The sequence below is a fragment of the Pipistrellus kuhlii genome, unplaced genomic scaffold (assembly GCF_014108245.1).
Source record: "Pipistrellus kuhlii isolate mPipKuh1 unplaced genomic scaffold, mPipKuh1.p scaffold_m20_p_47, whole genome shotgun sequence".
Classification (NCBI taxonomy): domain Eukaryota; kingdom Metazoa; phylum Chordata; class Mammalia; order Chiroptera; family Vespertilionidae; genus Pipistrellus; species Pipistrellus kuhlii.
In genome coordinates, this window is record NW_023425548.1 from 1,630,456 (window position 1) to 1,647,207 (window position 16,752).

General features: G+C 59.2%; 1 protein-coding gene across 8 annotated transcripts in view; it reads right to left on the minus strand.

Moving 5' to 3' along the window:
- Window positions 1-16,752, minus strand: part of AGAP3 (ArfGAP with GTPase domain, ankyrin repeat and PH domain 3) — a 56,840-nt gene continuing 40,088 nt past the window's right edge. For 3 of the 8 annotated variants that reach the window (XM_036412664.2, XM_036412661.2, XM_036412659.2), the window contains 9 exons: window positions 14,856-14,960; window positions 9,236-9,404; window positions 5,699-5,818; window positions 4,190-4,327; window positions 2,341-2,495; window positions 2,168-2,258; window positions 1,783-2,005; window positions 867-1,122; window positions 1-693 (listed from right to left, as the gene is read on the minus strand). In XM_036412664.2, coding sequence (XP_036268557.1) covers window positions 487-693; window positions 867-1,122; window positions 1,783-2,005; window positions 2,168-2,258; window positions 2,341-2,495; window positions 4,190-4,327; window positions 5,699-5,818; window positions 9,236-9,404; window positions 14,856-14,960 — 1,464 coding nt within the window. In that variant the 3' untranslated portion in view covers window positions 1-486. Of the gene's footprint in view, window positions 694-866; window positions 1,123-1,782; window positions 2,006-2,167; window positions 2,259-2,340; window positions 2,499-2,704; window positions 2,854-4,189; window positions 4,334-5,698; window positions 5,819-9,235; window positions 9,405-14,855; window positions 14,961-16,752 lie in introns of those variants that run through there. The other 5 variants (XM_036412665.2, XM_036412662.2, XM_036412658.2 and 2 more) reach the window with 4 other exon arrangements.

The following is a 16,752-nucleotide window of genomic DNA, read 5'->3' on the forward strand; positions in this document are numbered from 1 at the left end:
AACAAGACCACACAGTCTGGTTTATTGGCTCATCATACACTCACACCAAATATGTACACAAACATAAATATTTGAATGTACAAATTTACATGGGACTCACAGATCACCCCCTTGTATTTCATCCAGCACCCCAACCTGTGCTTTATCCAGGCTCCACTTTGAGATGAAGTTCGCAGGGGGCTGGCACTAGGGGGTAGCAATCTGGAGGAGGGAGAGGTCCTGCTCCCCTCTCCTCACAGGTAACTCCAAAGGGTCCTGTCCCTCTCAATGGCACTGCAGGTCTGAAGGCTAAATACCTCCACACCCTCTGCTGCAGCTCAAACCCCAGACGTCTCCTCTGATCTGTCTCCCCCATTTAGCCGTTTTTCTCCTCCTTCCTTTATGCACGTCTCTACATCTCAGTCTCTGCATTTTTGTCTCCCCCAGTGCCTACAGAGAGGAGGCACCCAGGGTATGGAGTTCTGACCACTGCCCTCTTCCTGGGCCTTAAAGGAGGCTAGGGCTTCGGTGCAACTCAGCAGAGGTGTTGGTGCCGTTGGCAGGCTCTCTGTTGGGGGTAGGTGTTAAGCCACAGCCGTCCCCAGGGCAGCCATGCTGGATCAAAATGTCTGCACATTCCTGGCTGCCAGCCCGGCGAGCATAGGCCAGTGGAGTCAGGCCCCGGGCATCCCGACTCCTCACGTCCACTCCATACTGCAGAAGAAAGCATATTTTCACAGTTAGTGTGACATGGCAGGCAAGATAGGTTCTTGGGGAAGAAAAGGAGAGATGGCTTTCAAAGGTCTGGGATAAAAAGGATGTCAGGGCACGTCAGAGGAGCCTGCAAGGGTGGGGCTCGAAAACCATGGAGGGAGCCCAGGACTCACCCAGATGAGCAGCTGTGTAAAGACAACATTGGCCATGGCACTGGAGAGATGCAGAGCCGTCCGCCCGTCCCCATCCCCATAGGTCTCGTTCACCTCCTCCTTGGACCCGTGTGCCAGAAGCATCACCAGCAGCCGCAGGTCGTCCTCCACCACGGCCCGGAGCAGCTGCTGCCCCAGTGGCACATCCGAGCTCGGCAGTGGGGCCAGGAAGAGCTTCTGTTCGTACTTGGCCCGTATCCAGCGCTCCTTCTCCTCTCTGAAAACACAGGCCCATCGAGGCATGAATGAGGAAGGACGGGGCCAGGGAGAGTGGTTAGGAAATGACATAAACACCCAAAAGGAGAAAAGGGAAAATAGTGGGAGGAAGTCTCAGGGTAGAGAAAAGAGAAGCCTAAGAGATCAAGGACATACAGAGGGGCAGTGGGCAATGCAGAGGGTGTGGAAGATGAAAGGCAGGCAGGCTGAGGGAGGCCCCCGGGGACAGCAGGGATGTAGAGGGCCAGAGGGCAGGAAGATTCCAGGCAGGCTCGCGTGGCAGCTTATCTGGTCCTGCTAGAATAAAGGGGATGGAGGCTGTGCTGGGGGCCCTCCACTCTCCTATCTGCTCCCCATTCTCCCCATCTCAGAGCTCAGGCTGGGCCTTTGCACCACGGAGCAGATAGGGCCCTGCACAAGCACCTCCTGCTGGCCCCCTGACCGGCTGATAACAACTCAGAAAGGGCCTCTTGTTGTGAGGTGCCTGAGTGACAGGGAGGGCGGAGGAAGGGAACCCCAAGGGGCCAACTGCCAAGCACAGCAACGGCCGGTTTTAACCCTTCTGGCCCTGCCACAGACACGGCACCATCTTCAATCTTCCCCACACAGGAACACTCGTGTTCCCTCCCTCTTGGCCAGTTTCAGGGTCCCATCCACTTACCTGCAGGCGTCAGGCCCTGGCTTTGCATAGCCATCCAGAGCCCCCTCCCAGACGCTATTGGCCAGGGCATTGCCCATGGCAGTCATGACAGCCAGCAGCTCAGGTGGCCAGTCATCAAGGTCAAGGGAACGGACCCGAGACAAGTGAGCCCCAAGATGTCGATGGGTCCCTGAACACTCGATGCACATCAGGGCGCCCAGGTTCAGGCTGGCCCAGTCTGGATCTAGGTAAGGAGGAGAAGCACAGTGAAGCCCAAGGGCAACCAGTGAGACCACCCGGAGTCCTCTTCCTCCCACCCTCCTCCCGGGCCCCTAGAAGCCTCTTGTTGAGCTTTCTCTAAGCCACCCCCAAGCCTAGCCCCGCTAACCCTGGCCCTGCCACTCACTGGGGGCGTCGCAGTCGATACAGAAGCTGTTACCACGAACAGTGCGGACGGCCTGCACAGCCAGAGCTGTGTTCTGGTTCCCCAGTCGAGTCTGCCACAGTGGGAGACAAGGAGTAGCTGGTTAATCACGAGGCCACCTTTGGGTCCCACCCTATTCGGGCTTCCATGCCAACCTTGTCCTTGGCGCTGCGGCAGCCCTGCAGGCTTGCGAGGATCTGGGCCTGCACGCTCTGCACCCACAGCTCCCGCTCCTCGGCTGTCGAGGCCTCGAAGTGCCACGTCTGCCCGGTGAGGGACACCACGACAAATTCAAAGGACTCCTCCACCTCTGTGGGGGATGGAACATTTACCACCATCATAGTAGGTGCCTTGGCAGGTACACCAGGCCCCTGCCACAAGCCCACCCTGCTTTCCTAGCACCCATCCTCCTTCCATCACCCCAGCCTCCAGGACCACACTCTCCAGGGAAATTTGCAGGTGGGAGGGAGGACACTTGCAAGAGTAGTGTGGAGCCTAACCCTCCATTCCTACCACCCAGGGAGCCCGAGTGAAACACAGACGGGGATGCAAGGTTTCGGTATTACTGGCACTGCCAGCAGTGGGTCTGGAAATCAGAGAGGGTGTTTCCTGGAACAAGAAGAGCCGAGTATCTGGAGAAGGATGAGATGGGGTGCTAGGAGGCAATGCTGGGAGAGGGTGGGGGAGGCTGGTGTGGGCATCCGTACATGTCAGCTGCAGCCACCTCATTTTGCAGCTCATTAAACCCAATATTCCTGACGGCGTCAGCATGGGGCTCCTGGGAGCTGTGCCCCTCCCCCACTACCCTCCCATAGGCAGGCAGGAAGGGCAAGTGGATGGGGAGAGGAGAGGTTTTCTCCACAAACAAGGATGTGTGAGCAGATAGGGACCGAAGGACATCTGCAGTGACAGTACTGTAGGCTGGACTGTGACCCCAGGTGATGTGGTCCAGCTGTTCCAAGTTCTTCCCCAGAAGGCAGCCACATGAATCATTCCCAATGGTCACTGCCCCATGCGTGAACAGTTCCTAACAAGCAGGGTGAATGTATGGTTGGGGAGCTGGAGAGACAGCTCAGGTACCTGTTGGAGGCCCAAGGCTGAACCCATGGCAAAGGCCTGAGCCACGTGTTCCATCCAAGGCAGCCTCTCACCTCCTGGACACTAACACGCCCTGGAAGTCATCCTCTGGGCTCCTGTTCTCAGGGACCCTTAACAGAACTGCCTTCCTAGAAACCTGGCACCTGTTCTCTCCCCAGCTCACTAATCCACCCCACCTTGCCATAACACAGCCTCTGAATTGCATCGTCGCCATTACTTGGGGCTCAGTTCCCTGGGACAGGTGGCCCGTGTGCCACAAACATTAAGAACCACTTTATCGCAGGGTGGCTGGGAAAGGTAGTTCTTTCCCACGGAGGTGGTCTCCACCCACATACCCACACTCCGAACCTGACAATCAGAACAGAAATGACAAACTAGGTATCAATGTCAGAGACACTCCAACCACTAATCAGAGGGATATTTTGAAGATGCTTTAGGGGAAATCAGAAGTGGCGCTGTGACAAAGGATTATGTGAGAGGACCTATGGAAAAATTAGGAGCTGAAATCCTTTAGCCTACAGCTGACTGAGGGAGGCTCAGCCCATCGGTACACGTGTATTAAGCACCTATTATGTGCCCGGCACTCATTGAACTCAATGGGTGATACAAGAGACACAGAAAACATAGGTCCTGCTTTTCCGCAAGTCTTGGAAGAGCCAATGGAGTAGCTGCCTGTGGTCCTTTACCTTCTGTAAGAATAAGAGAAGCGAGCTCACATTTCTACGGAAAGGGCTTAAGTTAGGCAGAGGAAAAGAGCTAAGACAGCAGGTCTAGATTGCCAGAAGGTGTGGCACTACTTTCACTGAGGACTGTTTCTAAAGTGCTTACCCTAATACTTTTAGGGTACTATCCCCCAATCCCACTGCCCACCTCTTGTGCCCCAGTATCCCTCTGGGTCCCCCTAACCTTCGGCAGCACTGCTGGGGCCATCTGGTCGGGGGGTCCCGGTGCTCTTTTTCCTCCGGTGCTTCTTCCGGTTGGAGTGGGGAGATGGGGGAGGCTCCAGCTTGGGGCTGGAACCGAGCACCTCAGCTGAGCCACTGGCTGGGGAGGGGAGAATTGGAGAAGTGTGGGCAGAGGGGGAGGTGGGGGTTTAGCATAGTCCTGTCTAGTGCCCCTAGGAGAGCCACCCTGAAGTGCAGCTGGGCCACCCTGGGAGAGCAGCCTGGCAGGCTCAGTGGAGGAGAAGTGGGGAGAGTGTAGGGGAGTCAGGCAGGACAGAAGAAAGGCAAGGCAGAAATGTTGGCTTCTGCAGCCTGGAGGGGTGGAAGACGGCCTAGGGAACTCATAGGAAGCCGAAGCCCCAGCAGCTCAGCACCAAATTTATCCTCAATCACACTCCCTGCTCCTGACAATTAATAGCAGAATTAGAAACAATCAGGGAGCTGCCTAATTACTGTCAATTAGAGCGCGCTAATCAAGCTCCTATCTCCCATACCCCGCCCAGCGCTCACCACTAAATGTCAAACTTCATTAGAGGTAGACATGCTCCCTCCCTGCCTCCCTGCCTGCCTCCCTGCCTGCCAGACTCAACAGAGGGGCTCCGCCAAGCCAGGACAGGCAGTGGGGACGGTGGCCCAGGAAGGGCCCAGCTCCCCTTCTCAGGCCCTGCACACTCACTCCCCAGGGGGCTGGACTCGATTCCGTGCTGTGAGCACCCAGTGCGTGCCTGGGCCAGAGCTCAGGCTGGGTAGTTAGGCACAGGGGCATGACGACTCGACTCGGCATGTGTGGGAGGAGGGGCGGTGGAGAGGCAAACCTGGACCCTGGGTCTCCTCCCTTTTACACCCGCACTTAGTAAAGGAGGCAGAGCTGCGCCCATTTTCCTTTTACCCATGAGAACTGCTCCCAGGACCTGTGTCCAAAGGGCTAGAATACAGGGGAGAGTAAGGAGAGAAAAGGGGAGGGAGGATGTGTGTGCAGGGAAGGAAAAGTTGAAATGCAATATACAAAGACAGACAGAGGGAATAAAAGGAAGAGCTAAGGGAAGAGGAGGGTGGGACAGGAGATGGAGAAGGGTGGGGCCTCACCTATCTGAGGAGGAGCCAGCAGGGGTGAGGACACTACCTTCTGGACAGCTCCCGGATCCTGTCTGCAGGGACTCCCTCTCCTGCCTTGGACTCCCCTACTCAGCCCTGCCTCCCTGTCCCCCCGACAGTGAAGCTGATGAGCTGGCTGCGCAGGGGGCTGATGGGGAGGCAGAGCTGCCACCAGTGCTGCCTGGGGACAGTGGCTGGGCTGCCAGAGAAGCCGCAGAGGCAGAGGCAGGCCTCTACCCGGGGCAGGAAGCTCTTGGGGAGGCCAGAGAAGGGGTAGCCCCAGGGCTCCACAGGCCCCTCCCCTGCCTGGGCGCCACCCAATCACAGCCACCGGGGCCCACGCTGCCTTCCTGTCCCTTCCTGGGGTCCTGCATACCTGGGGGCAGGGCAGCAGCCTCACTCCACTGGTCGGCACTGGAAACGGAGCAGGAGCGCTGGTGCAGCCCCTCGGGACGCAGGCCAGCCCAGGCCAGACTGCTGGCCGAGTGGGGCGCGCCTGGAGAGGGCAAGGGTCAGACTCGGAGGAAAGGTTGGGGAGGGGTGCACATAGGCTTTCCTGGAAACAGGACTGTAGGCACAGCTTTGGAAATCCCAACAGGAAGCTGACCAGAAAGTAAGGAGTCTTGGGGCCAGGTACGGGGCCAGGCTTATTGGAGAACCAGAGGCATCACACAGGCCTTAGGAAGCAGCCAATCTGACCGCAATCCCTCCTCTCTCCATACACAAGGTATACGCATCTGCCCCCTCCCTGGCACCCGAAAGTGGGGGGAGTGGTACCGACACCCCATCACTGCAGAGCCCCTCATCGGGCCATCACCCGCAGCCTCCTCTCTCCTGGTCAGGGACCTGCACCCTATCTAGTCCACATATGCCATTTGCTTTGCCTCAGCTTCGCTGCCATTCTGATGAGAAATAAGTGTATCAAATTCAAGTAATTATGTCTAATTAGTATTAGTAATTATCCTGTTGGGCTGGAGAAAATTAATCTTTCGTTTCCCATCAGGGAAGAATGGCAGAGCCAAGGGGAACCGAAGGCTCCAGGAGTGCCACGGCTGGGCAGGGAGAACATGAGTGACCTCAGAACTCCCCCCTTCTCCCTGGGCACCGGGGCCCCACGGCAGAGACTGTGGGAACAGTCATGCGACTTCAGAGTGCACAGCACTCAAAGGGCTGCACGCCCTCCCTCAGTCCACCTGAGGCAGGCTGGGACGGAAGGAAGGCAATGGCTGTGGGAGGTCTCAGGATGAGACCCGGGGTGTTTGCCTCAAAGCAGCGCAGCCCAGGCTCGGTGCTGGAGGTTAGTAAGGAAGCAGAGATGGGCCTGCAAGCTGGAAAAAGCTGGAGAGAGCAAGCAGCAAACATAAGGCCTCAAACCAGCCCTGCGAGCACACAGGGTGAGTTTCTGGAAGCCTGGCAATGGGAAGCTCTGAGCCGAAAGCCATCAGAAGGAAACGAACAGACGCGACCTCCCTAATCCTTCGGGACAGTCTGACCCTGAAAGAAGGTCTAGTTTTGTGTTTCTATTGTATTCCAAACAGGACCAGGCACACAATAGGTGCTTAGACGTGTGGTGCTGAGATTCCGGCCAGTCTGGCCAGTCTACCGCCGTGAGGCATCATGCTGGCCTTCCTCTTCAGAATCCTCTCCTTCCTGCTCTGGCTTCAGGTCCCTCACAGCCTTGTTCCTGATCAGGAAGCCTTCCCGGAGAGCAGCTCAGTTCTAGCTTCTCAGACACCGTGCTTCTCCCAGTCCTGCTCCCATCCCCTCCTGGGTTCCAAATCTTACTCCCTTCTCCCCAGTCCCCAACCCAAAGATCGCAGGCCCACCTTCCTCCCAAGCCCCCAACCCAAAACCCCAGGGGAGAAAAAGTACTCTCCCTTTTCTTTGTTAATTCTCCCCTCATTACGCCTGCAATCCCACAATCAGTGTGCACTGTAATTGTCGAATTTGATGCTAATGATTAATGAATTAAACATGGAGCCATCAATTAGTCCTCGGAGGATAATTCTGCATAAAGCAGCGGATAATGTAATTACAGTAACAAAGATAATGAGATGTTAACATCGCTCGGTGAGCGGGAGACATGTGTGAGTGTGCATGAGGTCGGTGTCGGTGTCGGTGTCGGCGTGCAGCGAGGGGACGCGGGCTTGGGTAAACGCTGGCCCATATGTTCTGGGAACGTCAGCACAGGTCCGTGGGCGATGGTGAGGATACGGGTGAGTGTGAGGCGTGCGTCTCCCTGATGCTCCCCAGGTGACGCTGTCAGGGCCCAGGAATGTGACTGGACAGAGGTTCTTATTGGTCCCCCCTCTTTGGGGCACTCACACTTCCTCCTCCTCCATATGACGTGGGAAACCCTGAGCCAGGCTGAAAACTGACACTCACTGTCCCCCAGCAGCACTGGGAAAGCTCTCGGGCCCTGGCTGACCTCCAGTCCCCTCCCCGTCATGCCAGGGGCTTCCCAGCAGCCCTGACGCACTCTCTGGGCACAGCACTGGGGGCTGCATGTGGCTCCCATGTTTGCCATCAAGCAGGATCCTCCCCTAGTGCACCCTCTCAGGAGGCACCCCAACCTGATGGGTGGCCGTCTTTCTTGCCTTAGCTTCCGTCCTCCCCCCGCCCACCAGGGCTCCCTCTGCACAGCTCAGGTGCTGCTTCCTCAGCTCAGGATGGAAGAGGACAAAACATTGCTTTTCAGATCAGACACAGATTCAAACCCCAGTTCTACCACTTACTGCCTAACCTCTCTGAGCCCTTGTTTCCTCACCCATAAAACGGGAGGAAGATCTCAACTCCAGAGCTGGAAGCGGGGCCGCACCTGGCTCACCTCACTGGGCCGGTGTCGGTGCCCCCGGCCTCTCCCAGCGCCTCCAGCCCAAGCACAAGCCCAGGGCAGGTGCAGGAGGCGTCTCCCGCCTCCCTTCCTTAGTCCCGGCTTTCTCAGTGCGCGGCCCTATCAGCGTTTTGAATGGGGCAATTCTTTGGGGTCGGTGCCAATCCATTTTGGGGGCCTCTGAGCACTGAGCGTGACAAGCAGAAACACCCTGCACCTGTGGGAGGGCAGCACACCATGCTGAGCCGACCCGGGGGCAGGGACGCAGGGCAACACCTAGGAGGGCGGGGCAGTGTCTGAGCAGCTATTTCGGGCCAGGGAAAACGAGATCCGGTTATCCAGAACAACCCCAAGACTCAGGTCTTGAGAGGAAGGGTCCAGGAGCCAAGGCAGAACTGGGGCCAGGGGGCTGGGCATGGGAGGCAGAGCCCTCCAAAGAGCAATGTGGCTTAGCGCCGAAGAGGCTTAGGACGGAGCGCAGCATCTTCCCCTGACCCGTGTCCTCTGGAAAGGGAAGAACTGGCCAAGGAGGAGCTGCCTCGCCTCAGGCTCAGACGCTCAGGCTCCATCTCTTCTTTCCAGACTGTTGGCCACGTGCAGAGTCTCTACACTCATCCTCTCTGAGCAAAGACCCCACCGCTCACTGAAGACTGAGGGTGACACCTGCCAGGTGGGCCCCGGGCGGCAGCTCTGTCCCCTCCAGCCCCGCCTTCCCCACATGGCAAGCTGGGCTGAGACACTGGCTATGGTGCCCAAAGTCCTGCCCTCACCATCACCTGCCTTGAAAGACAGTCCCTGGACCACTGAAGCCACCAGTCAGCATGAGGCTCCTGGCCCCATTCCGACCTGTCCATCACCTGCAGGACGTGCACCGAGGGCCACCTGACTCCACAGGGAAGCTGGCAATGCCTTTGGCTAAGCTGCTCCGGAGCCCAGCGCGGGCGGCAGGCACGTTCAGAGCTCACAGACTCCCCGAAGGCAAAGCCCCTAACGCCTCCCCAGGCACCGTCGCAGCTCTCCCCCCTCTTCCCGCAAAGGAAGCAAGGCTCTCCACACGCCCCACCCCAGCAGCCGCCTCACCTGGGCCCCCACCCAGCTGCGTGTTGCTCCGATCCAAGGCCAGCCCGTTGGCCCGGGGGCTGGTGCCGGGGGCTGTGGCTGGCGTGGCTCGGGGCAGGCGCTTCCCTGGCACTTTCACTGTTGTCCGCAGCAGGTCAATCTCCTTGCCGTGGATGTTCTGCATGTAATCCTAAGGGCCATGGGGGAAGACAGACGGTTTGTTAGGACATTCTTTGGCACGCGCGCGCGCTCGCTCGCTCTCTCTCTCTCCCTCTCTCTCTCTCTCTCTCTCTCTGGCACTGTCCCTCTCAACTCCTAGGTCTGTCTCCACGGAGCTGCCTGGGGTGGCGCAGGGAGGGAAAGCTCAAGTTTAAAGAGCAGGACTGTGAATCCCACAGAATGTCCCCAAGTCTGGACGACACCTACATCTACACGCTGACCACGTGCTGCTTGGGGTCCCAGCCAGGAGGGGGCAGAGTGAGGGGAGAGAAGGTCTGGAGCCAGGAGCCCAGAGCTGAGGCTCAGGCCTCCTTCCGGGAAGAGGCTAAGGAGGCCAAGTCCTGGGCCAGGATGGGATCAGGGAGAGGGCCCATGGGTCAAGAGGAACTGACAGACTCCTCAGGATGCAGACAATTGGTTCCCGGGCTCTGGCGGGCTGGTCACCAAGCACTCGGGTCTGCTTTCAGAAGCTCCCTCACCACTGGAGGCACGAAGGGCCTTTACAGCCTGGAACAGTCCCCGTTCTTAGAACAGCACCTGACAGTGAGTAGAGGGAAGCCTTTGCTACTTTTTGCTGTTCTCAGGAATTCATAATAACACCATTATCATCATCACATCCTCTTCCCGTTCGGGGGCCCAGTAGTCACAGTGCTGTACTGTGTATCTATGTACACACCTTACCTCATATAATCTTCGCACCACCCACTCTACAGATGAAGAAACTGAGGCTTACAAAGGTTACTCTGCGCACAAGCAAAAGGCAGCGAAGCCAGACTCAAGTCCAGGCTTTTCCAATCCCCAAGGCTGTGCCTGAAGGTGACCTCCTTCCAGTCGCCGTCCAGAGGGACCCAGAGTGGGAGTGCTCGATGCTCTGACTCCACCGTCACTGCCATTGCCACCGTGGCCAGGACGCTCCCCGGGGGAGTGGCCACGGGGGCTGCAGAGCACAGTGCCGCCCTGGGTCTCAGCGGCCCAGCTTTTCCCACCGCCCTGGTTTCTCCTCCAGACTGCACTCCCGTCTCCCCCGACGCCCCTCCCCGGGGGGTCCCTGAGAGCAGAAGCCAGGTGCACAGAATCCCACTGATTAGACTTGGAATCAGCTCCTCTTCCCTCAGGAGCACCTCCGGGACAGTTTGCATCCAGAGAGCATCCCTGAGCCGCACAGCGCATCTCAGACGCAGCCTTCACCGCCCCGCCCGGTGCCACTCTGGGGCATCAGACTCCTGGTACCCGGGCCCTCTCTCCTAGCTTCTCACTTTTAGCTCCGGGAAGAGCGGCAGGGCCCTCTGCTTAAAGAAGCACAAGCGCTGCCTCTGGGAAGCAGGGCTGCCGCGTTCTGGGAATGAGTGAGGACATCCGTGGAAAGGGGCCACCCGGCCCACGTAGCCAAGAGAATGTGGAAGTCACCAGTCAGGAGGAGGAGCGAGCACAAGGACAGGGCACCCCACGCCAGCCTCCCCGCACATCTGTCATCGGGCTGGAGGGCACCACAGGATGGGACCCGTGGGAGGACCATGGGAGGCCTGGCCGGGCCGGTGGTCACCTCTCACTCTCCAAGCGGCTCCGAGAACCCTCAGAGCGGAGGGCCCTGCGGAAGGACCGGGGGCGTGGCCAGCCGGAGAGGAGCAGCTCCGTAGTGTGTGGCCAAGGAGGAGCCCCTCCTGCAGCAGTGGCTGTGCCCCCGCCCTCTGCCACACTTCGTCCAAGCGCCTGGTCTCCAGCACGTGCTGCTCCGAGGCCGTCTGTTCATCCCTCACAACCACGGAACGATGTCACTGGGACATCAGGGAGCAGTCTCCGCCCCGGGAACAGTCCGACACCCTGGCCCCTGACTGCTGAGTGCTGCCAGGCTTCTGTCCCGAGCACTAAGCCTCACCACGGCGGCTGGGAAGGAAGCAAACCCAGGCGCCCCTCTGCCCACTCTCCGTCCCTTCTCCAGCAAACTCAGCTCAGCCCACCCCACCCCATCCCCAGGCACCATGGCCCACTGGTCCTGCTTCAGCCAGCACCCAACGTGTGACTTCACTGTCTTGGCCCTCCTTACTCCAAGTCCCAGCATCCCACTGACTTGGCTTCTGCGTATACTGATCCTGAGTCCCTACATATACTCATTCTGGGTCCCTGCACACAACCACGTCTTGGATAGGCTGCTCAGGCAACTGTCAGCAGCTGGCTGGGCCGAAGCACAGCTGCAGCCCTCTCCTTGGGGAGGGGCTTGGGCCGCTCTAGTTCACAAGCAGGCCACAGCAGCTCAACAGCGTTCAGGCCCCATGGCAGCCCCGGGTGCCGGGCTGGGACACGACAGGAGAAGCTGACCCTGCGCCAACAGAGCTGCACGGAGGGACTCTGTTGGAGGCCAAGGACCAGACGCTGACAGCAGGGGAAGGGCCAGCCTGGTTGGCATCTCTGACCTGGCAGACGAGGCTCTGTGCCCTGTGCCGGCGAGCTCCAGGGCGGCACCCCTGGGAGAGGGAGGCTGGCCCGAGGAGAGCAGGCAGAGTGGCAGGAGCGGCCGCGGGACAGCGCAGGGCAGCGCGAGCGTTTCCCTCCGTCAGCAGATCGGGGGAGCGCGGTGGCGGCGGCGGCGGCTGCTCGGGAGAGCGGTCACCACGGCTGCCTTTATTACCCGCCATCAAACAGCAATTTCTTCCCCAGCCTCCTCACTAATTACCCAGCCAGCGTTCTCATCTCGTTTTATTACTGGAATTAACAACGAGTTCAGAGCGTGGAAAGCTATTAAGATGTGTGATTAAGCCACATTCAATTAGTTTCTACAAACAATTTAATTGATGTTGCAGATAGAATTAACAGAAGGTGATTGTGTGAATGGCTCCGCTGGATGCAAAATGGGGGAGGCTGTGGCGGCTCTCTCGGGCCAGGCGAGGATCGGGCGCGAGGTCCGAGGCTTGCCCACCAGCCCTTCCTCTGCACGCCCGTCCGGCCCCCCCCGCCCCCCCGGCCTCCGCGGGCAGGTGAGCACCCAGCACCGCTGCCTGGGTGTCAGGGAAGAGCCGGTCTGAGGGCGCCGGCGAGGCCGTGGGCGCTGTGAGCAGGGCTGGAGTGCCCGGTTCTGCTCTGCCCGGCTCCAGCGGGCAGCTCACAGGGAGGCAGGGCCTGCGCACTCTGGCAATAGGAAGCTTGCTCAGGTGGGAGAAGATGGCAAAGGGGAGAAAGGCAGGTAACCAGCAGCACGAATCCAGATGAGAACGCTGGCTGGGTAATTAGTGAGGCCAAGAAGAGGAGGTGCAGCCCAAGAACAGCAGCTTCTGCGAGCAGCACGCGGGCCCCGTTCCCGGAACCGCACATGGGCCACTGGCTAGTCCTTCCCACGGCCTTCCCCCATTACCACAGTCTGGACCCGACTCACGTCTTCTGAATGAGACAAGAGGACCTACAAGGCACGATGCCACCATTTGCATGTGCCAGTCCCTCCTGGCATCCAGTGTGGGTGAGGACATGCACTTTGACCCCAGAGCCGAAGCCCAGGCTCTCAAAGGAGCTGCCATTCAATGCAGTCCTGCGGCTGGGAGAGCAGGAGCAGCCCTGGCTGGGGCCTGGTGTGCTGGCCGGCAGAGCCGCCTGCCTCTGAGGCTCACGTTGCAAGAAAGCAAGAACAGGCTTGAGAGCTGCTGCGACCGTCCCAGGCCCTGAACGCGCTGACCTGCACAGCTCAGCAAGCATGGTGCTGGGGAGGGCTCCAGGGGCTCAGACGCCCAGCCTGGCCAACCTCCGCATGACAAAGTCCGGGCAACACTTACCCGATGCTTACTTTCCGGGGGCTTTCTCAGCTGCCCTAAGGGGGTGCAAAACCTCTGGGGAGTGCTTAGTCACAGTCACGTGTGTACGTCTTAGCCCCTGGCTGGTGACTTTGATGATCCAATGAAGCCCACCGAGCCTTGGCATAAAAGCAGCACCCCCTTGGGCCTTCACCCTCCTTCCCAACCCAAACCCAAACCCAAGCCAAAACAGCGCCACTGCCAACCCTCTCCTCTGTGCTAACGCCCTCCAACACCCCCTTCCCGCTGGGCTTCTTCCTCCACAACCGAGGCCGGGGGACCAGCCAGGGGACAGAACACAGCACCGGCTAAGGCAGCACCAAGCAGAGGAACAGGCAGGAGCAAAGCAAAGGGGAGAGGGTAACCCCCTCCCGCCCCGGCACACCGGGGGAGTAATGATGCTTCAGAAAACCAGCGCCCAGCTCAGCAGGCAGGACAGGGCCTCTCAGAGAACAGGCACTTCCTGCCTTGGGCATAGGAAGCTAAGAGGCGCCGCTGTGGGCTCAGCCCGGGCGCCTCTTAGAGGCTCTGCCCCCGACACTGCCCCTTGGCTTCCTGAGACGCCTGTGCCCCGGGTCAGTGCCTTTCCTAGTGATCCTGCTGCCTCTCGTGGGGTCACCAGCTCAGCCGCGGGACCAGGTCTGAGTGTGAGGAGGAGGCCAGAATGGGAGAGGCAGTGCCGGGGAGCCTTCGTACTAAGCACCCAAGGTCACCAGTCGCCAGGTGTCCCAGCACCGGCTCCCCACCTGTGGAATCGGGGACCAGGAGCGAACAGTCCAGCCAGTGCTGTCCCCTGGGACACGAGGAGATCAAACAGGAGCTACCCGCACTCGGGCCGTCCTGGAAGGGGTTGCTCGCTGGTGCTCCCCAAGCTGGCCTCCAGTTCTCAGCAGGGCTGTCTGGGTGGTGCTCGCAGGACCCAATTATCACCGCACCCGGGCTGGGCCTCCCGGTGCCTTGTGCAGAAGCAAAGGCAGGCGAGGGGCCCTCTGGGCAGGCCCCGGGCCGCTGGGCCGGGGGTGGGGCTGGCCCCGTGCTGTGCTTGAGGGGCTTCACAGGAGAACTCATTAGCCCCACAGTGGGGAGGTGACAGAGATGGATTCCGGTGACAGCTGTGTGCTGGAGCCTCGCAGGGAGGGAGGGGGATGAAGGAAGGGTGCGGAGCCACAATCTACAATCACTGCAAACCCCGGCCACAGGCCACACCCCCCCAGACCCCTCTGCCCACAAACAACACCCCCAGTCTCCTCTCCCAGGACCTGTCCACGTCCCACCACCTTCTCCGCAGCCCTGGCTTCACTGCCCTCCAGCTCCAGCATCCAGGCCAGAGCACCCCCACTGGTGTGGCTCCCCGAAGACACCGGCTGGTAGCTGGGCACCCCCAACCTTAGCAATCCTGTGCAAGTGGGCAAATCAGCTCTTCAAACAACCAGAATGTCAGAGGTAAAACGTGGCCGCCCACACCAGCCTCGCCCGGCTGACTCCCAGAGGCCTTTCTCCAGCAGGCTCTCCCCCAGAGCTCCAGGCTAGCGCTGGGCTGGGCCTGGGGCTGGGGTCTGTGCAGTTCCCAAGCCACTGCAGTGAAGTCCTTCAACTCAAGCAAGAACCCACTGGAACTCTGTCAGTCCTGCCGCGCCCGGACTCACGTGCAGGCTGGGGTGGTAGGTGAGCAGCCCGTTGTCACAGAGCGTCACATACTTCTTCTTCCACTCCTTGTTCAGGGACTTGCCGCTCCGCTTCAGCAGGATGCCCTGGGGACAGAGGCTGGTCAGACTCCGCCCCAGGGGGTGTCCTCTCCAAGGGCACAGACCTCAGGTAGGCCTTGGCCTTCGCCCCGGATTAGAACAGAAAACCCCCTAACCATCCCCAGAATGCCCAACTCCCCCAGGGTAGGCAGCAAGGACCTAGGACCCCTGCCCTGGAGCCCAGCAACCCCATTTCCCGTATAAGCAGGGAAGACACTCTGAGCATGGAGGTCACGTGAGCATGAGGTCGGACGAGATCTCATGAGCGCAAGGACTGTGTGTTTTGTCCGTTGATACGCTCAGCACTGGGACAATGCCCGGCACCCAGCAGACACCCAGCAAACACCTGGTGGAGGGGTTAGGGAGAAACCAGACAAGATCGGCTGAGAGTGGGAATGAGACCGTACTCGGGGGCAGCCTTTGCTGCCTTCCTGTTAGGACAAGCCCTGGAAACGCCCTGGCCCGCCTCGGGCTCTCTCTGCGGAACAGACCGGGTGAAGGCAGGAGCTGGTGGGGAGAGGCGAGCATGGCTGAGGATGTTCCCAGGTGGCAGGTTCCCGGGACCAGCATGGCCCCCGGGGCCACCCCCTCCCACACTCTGGGGAGCTGAGGGCAGGACAGCACCACAGGGGACGCCACACTGAGCCACAAACCCGACCGCAGTGACGGGGAGGTCAGGGACGCACCCCGAGCCCATCTCAATGGAGCCAAAGGGGGAGGGGCAGAGAGGCAGACACGGTAATGGCTTCTCCTTTGGGAATGGAGGGCCCCCCTGAGAGAGAAAAGGAGGGACTAAGAGTCCAGGTGTGATGATTTCACTTACTAGTGCGTGTGGAATCTAACAAAAAGATAAACCAACAGAAAACCATAGATACAGACAAGTTAACGGTCCCCAGATGAGAGGGGTCTGAGGAGGGAAAAGTGAAGGGATATATAAAAATAGCCTACAGGCCACAATCTATATAATAAACACCTAAGCGATCTTTACAGGGGAACGACCAGAACAACCAGTCGCTATGTTGCACATTGGCCACCAGGGGGCAGATGCTCGGTGCAGGAGCTGCCCTGTGGGGGTCAGTGTGCTCTCACAGGAAGAGCACCGCTCAGCCAGAAGCCGGGCTCAGGGCTGGCGAGCACAGCAGCAGTGGTGGGAGCCTCTCCTGCCTCTACAGCAGCGAGCAGAGCAGAGCCGAGCCGAGCCGAGGTATGGACGAGGTATGGAGCAGTGAGCAGTAAGGAGCGAGAGATCCCTAGGGGACACACACACACACACACACACACACCCGCACGAATTTTGTGCACTGGGCCTCTAATATTGTAATAACTCTGCACAGTAGATACTAGATCCAGTAGATACTAGAAATATCATCTTTGTCAAGTATAATGTCTTCGTAAGGTATATGCTATACACCTGGAAATTATGTAATATTGAATTTCAACTGTAATTGAAATTTTTTTTACAAAAGAGAGACTCAGGCGTGAGAAAGCAGGGGGTCCCTCCACATGGGCTGTGGCCCTGAGGCCGAGGTGGGGGAAGCAGGCTCCAGGCCGCCTCCCCTCTGAATTCTGGGGAAGCGATACCAGGTTCAGGCAAGGGGATGAGCAAACAGGTGATTTCGGGTTTCCCGCTCGTCTCCCACTTCTCAACAGGTACTTCACATCCTTGCTGCCCCTCCTTCCTCCTCCTCCTCCTCCTGCTGGAGGGGGAGGACACATCCTGTCCCAGTCAGCCTGACAGACAGCATGGCACAAGGTGCTTGGGGAGACACGGAGTCACCGGACCTTCGCATAGGGGACT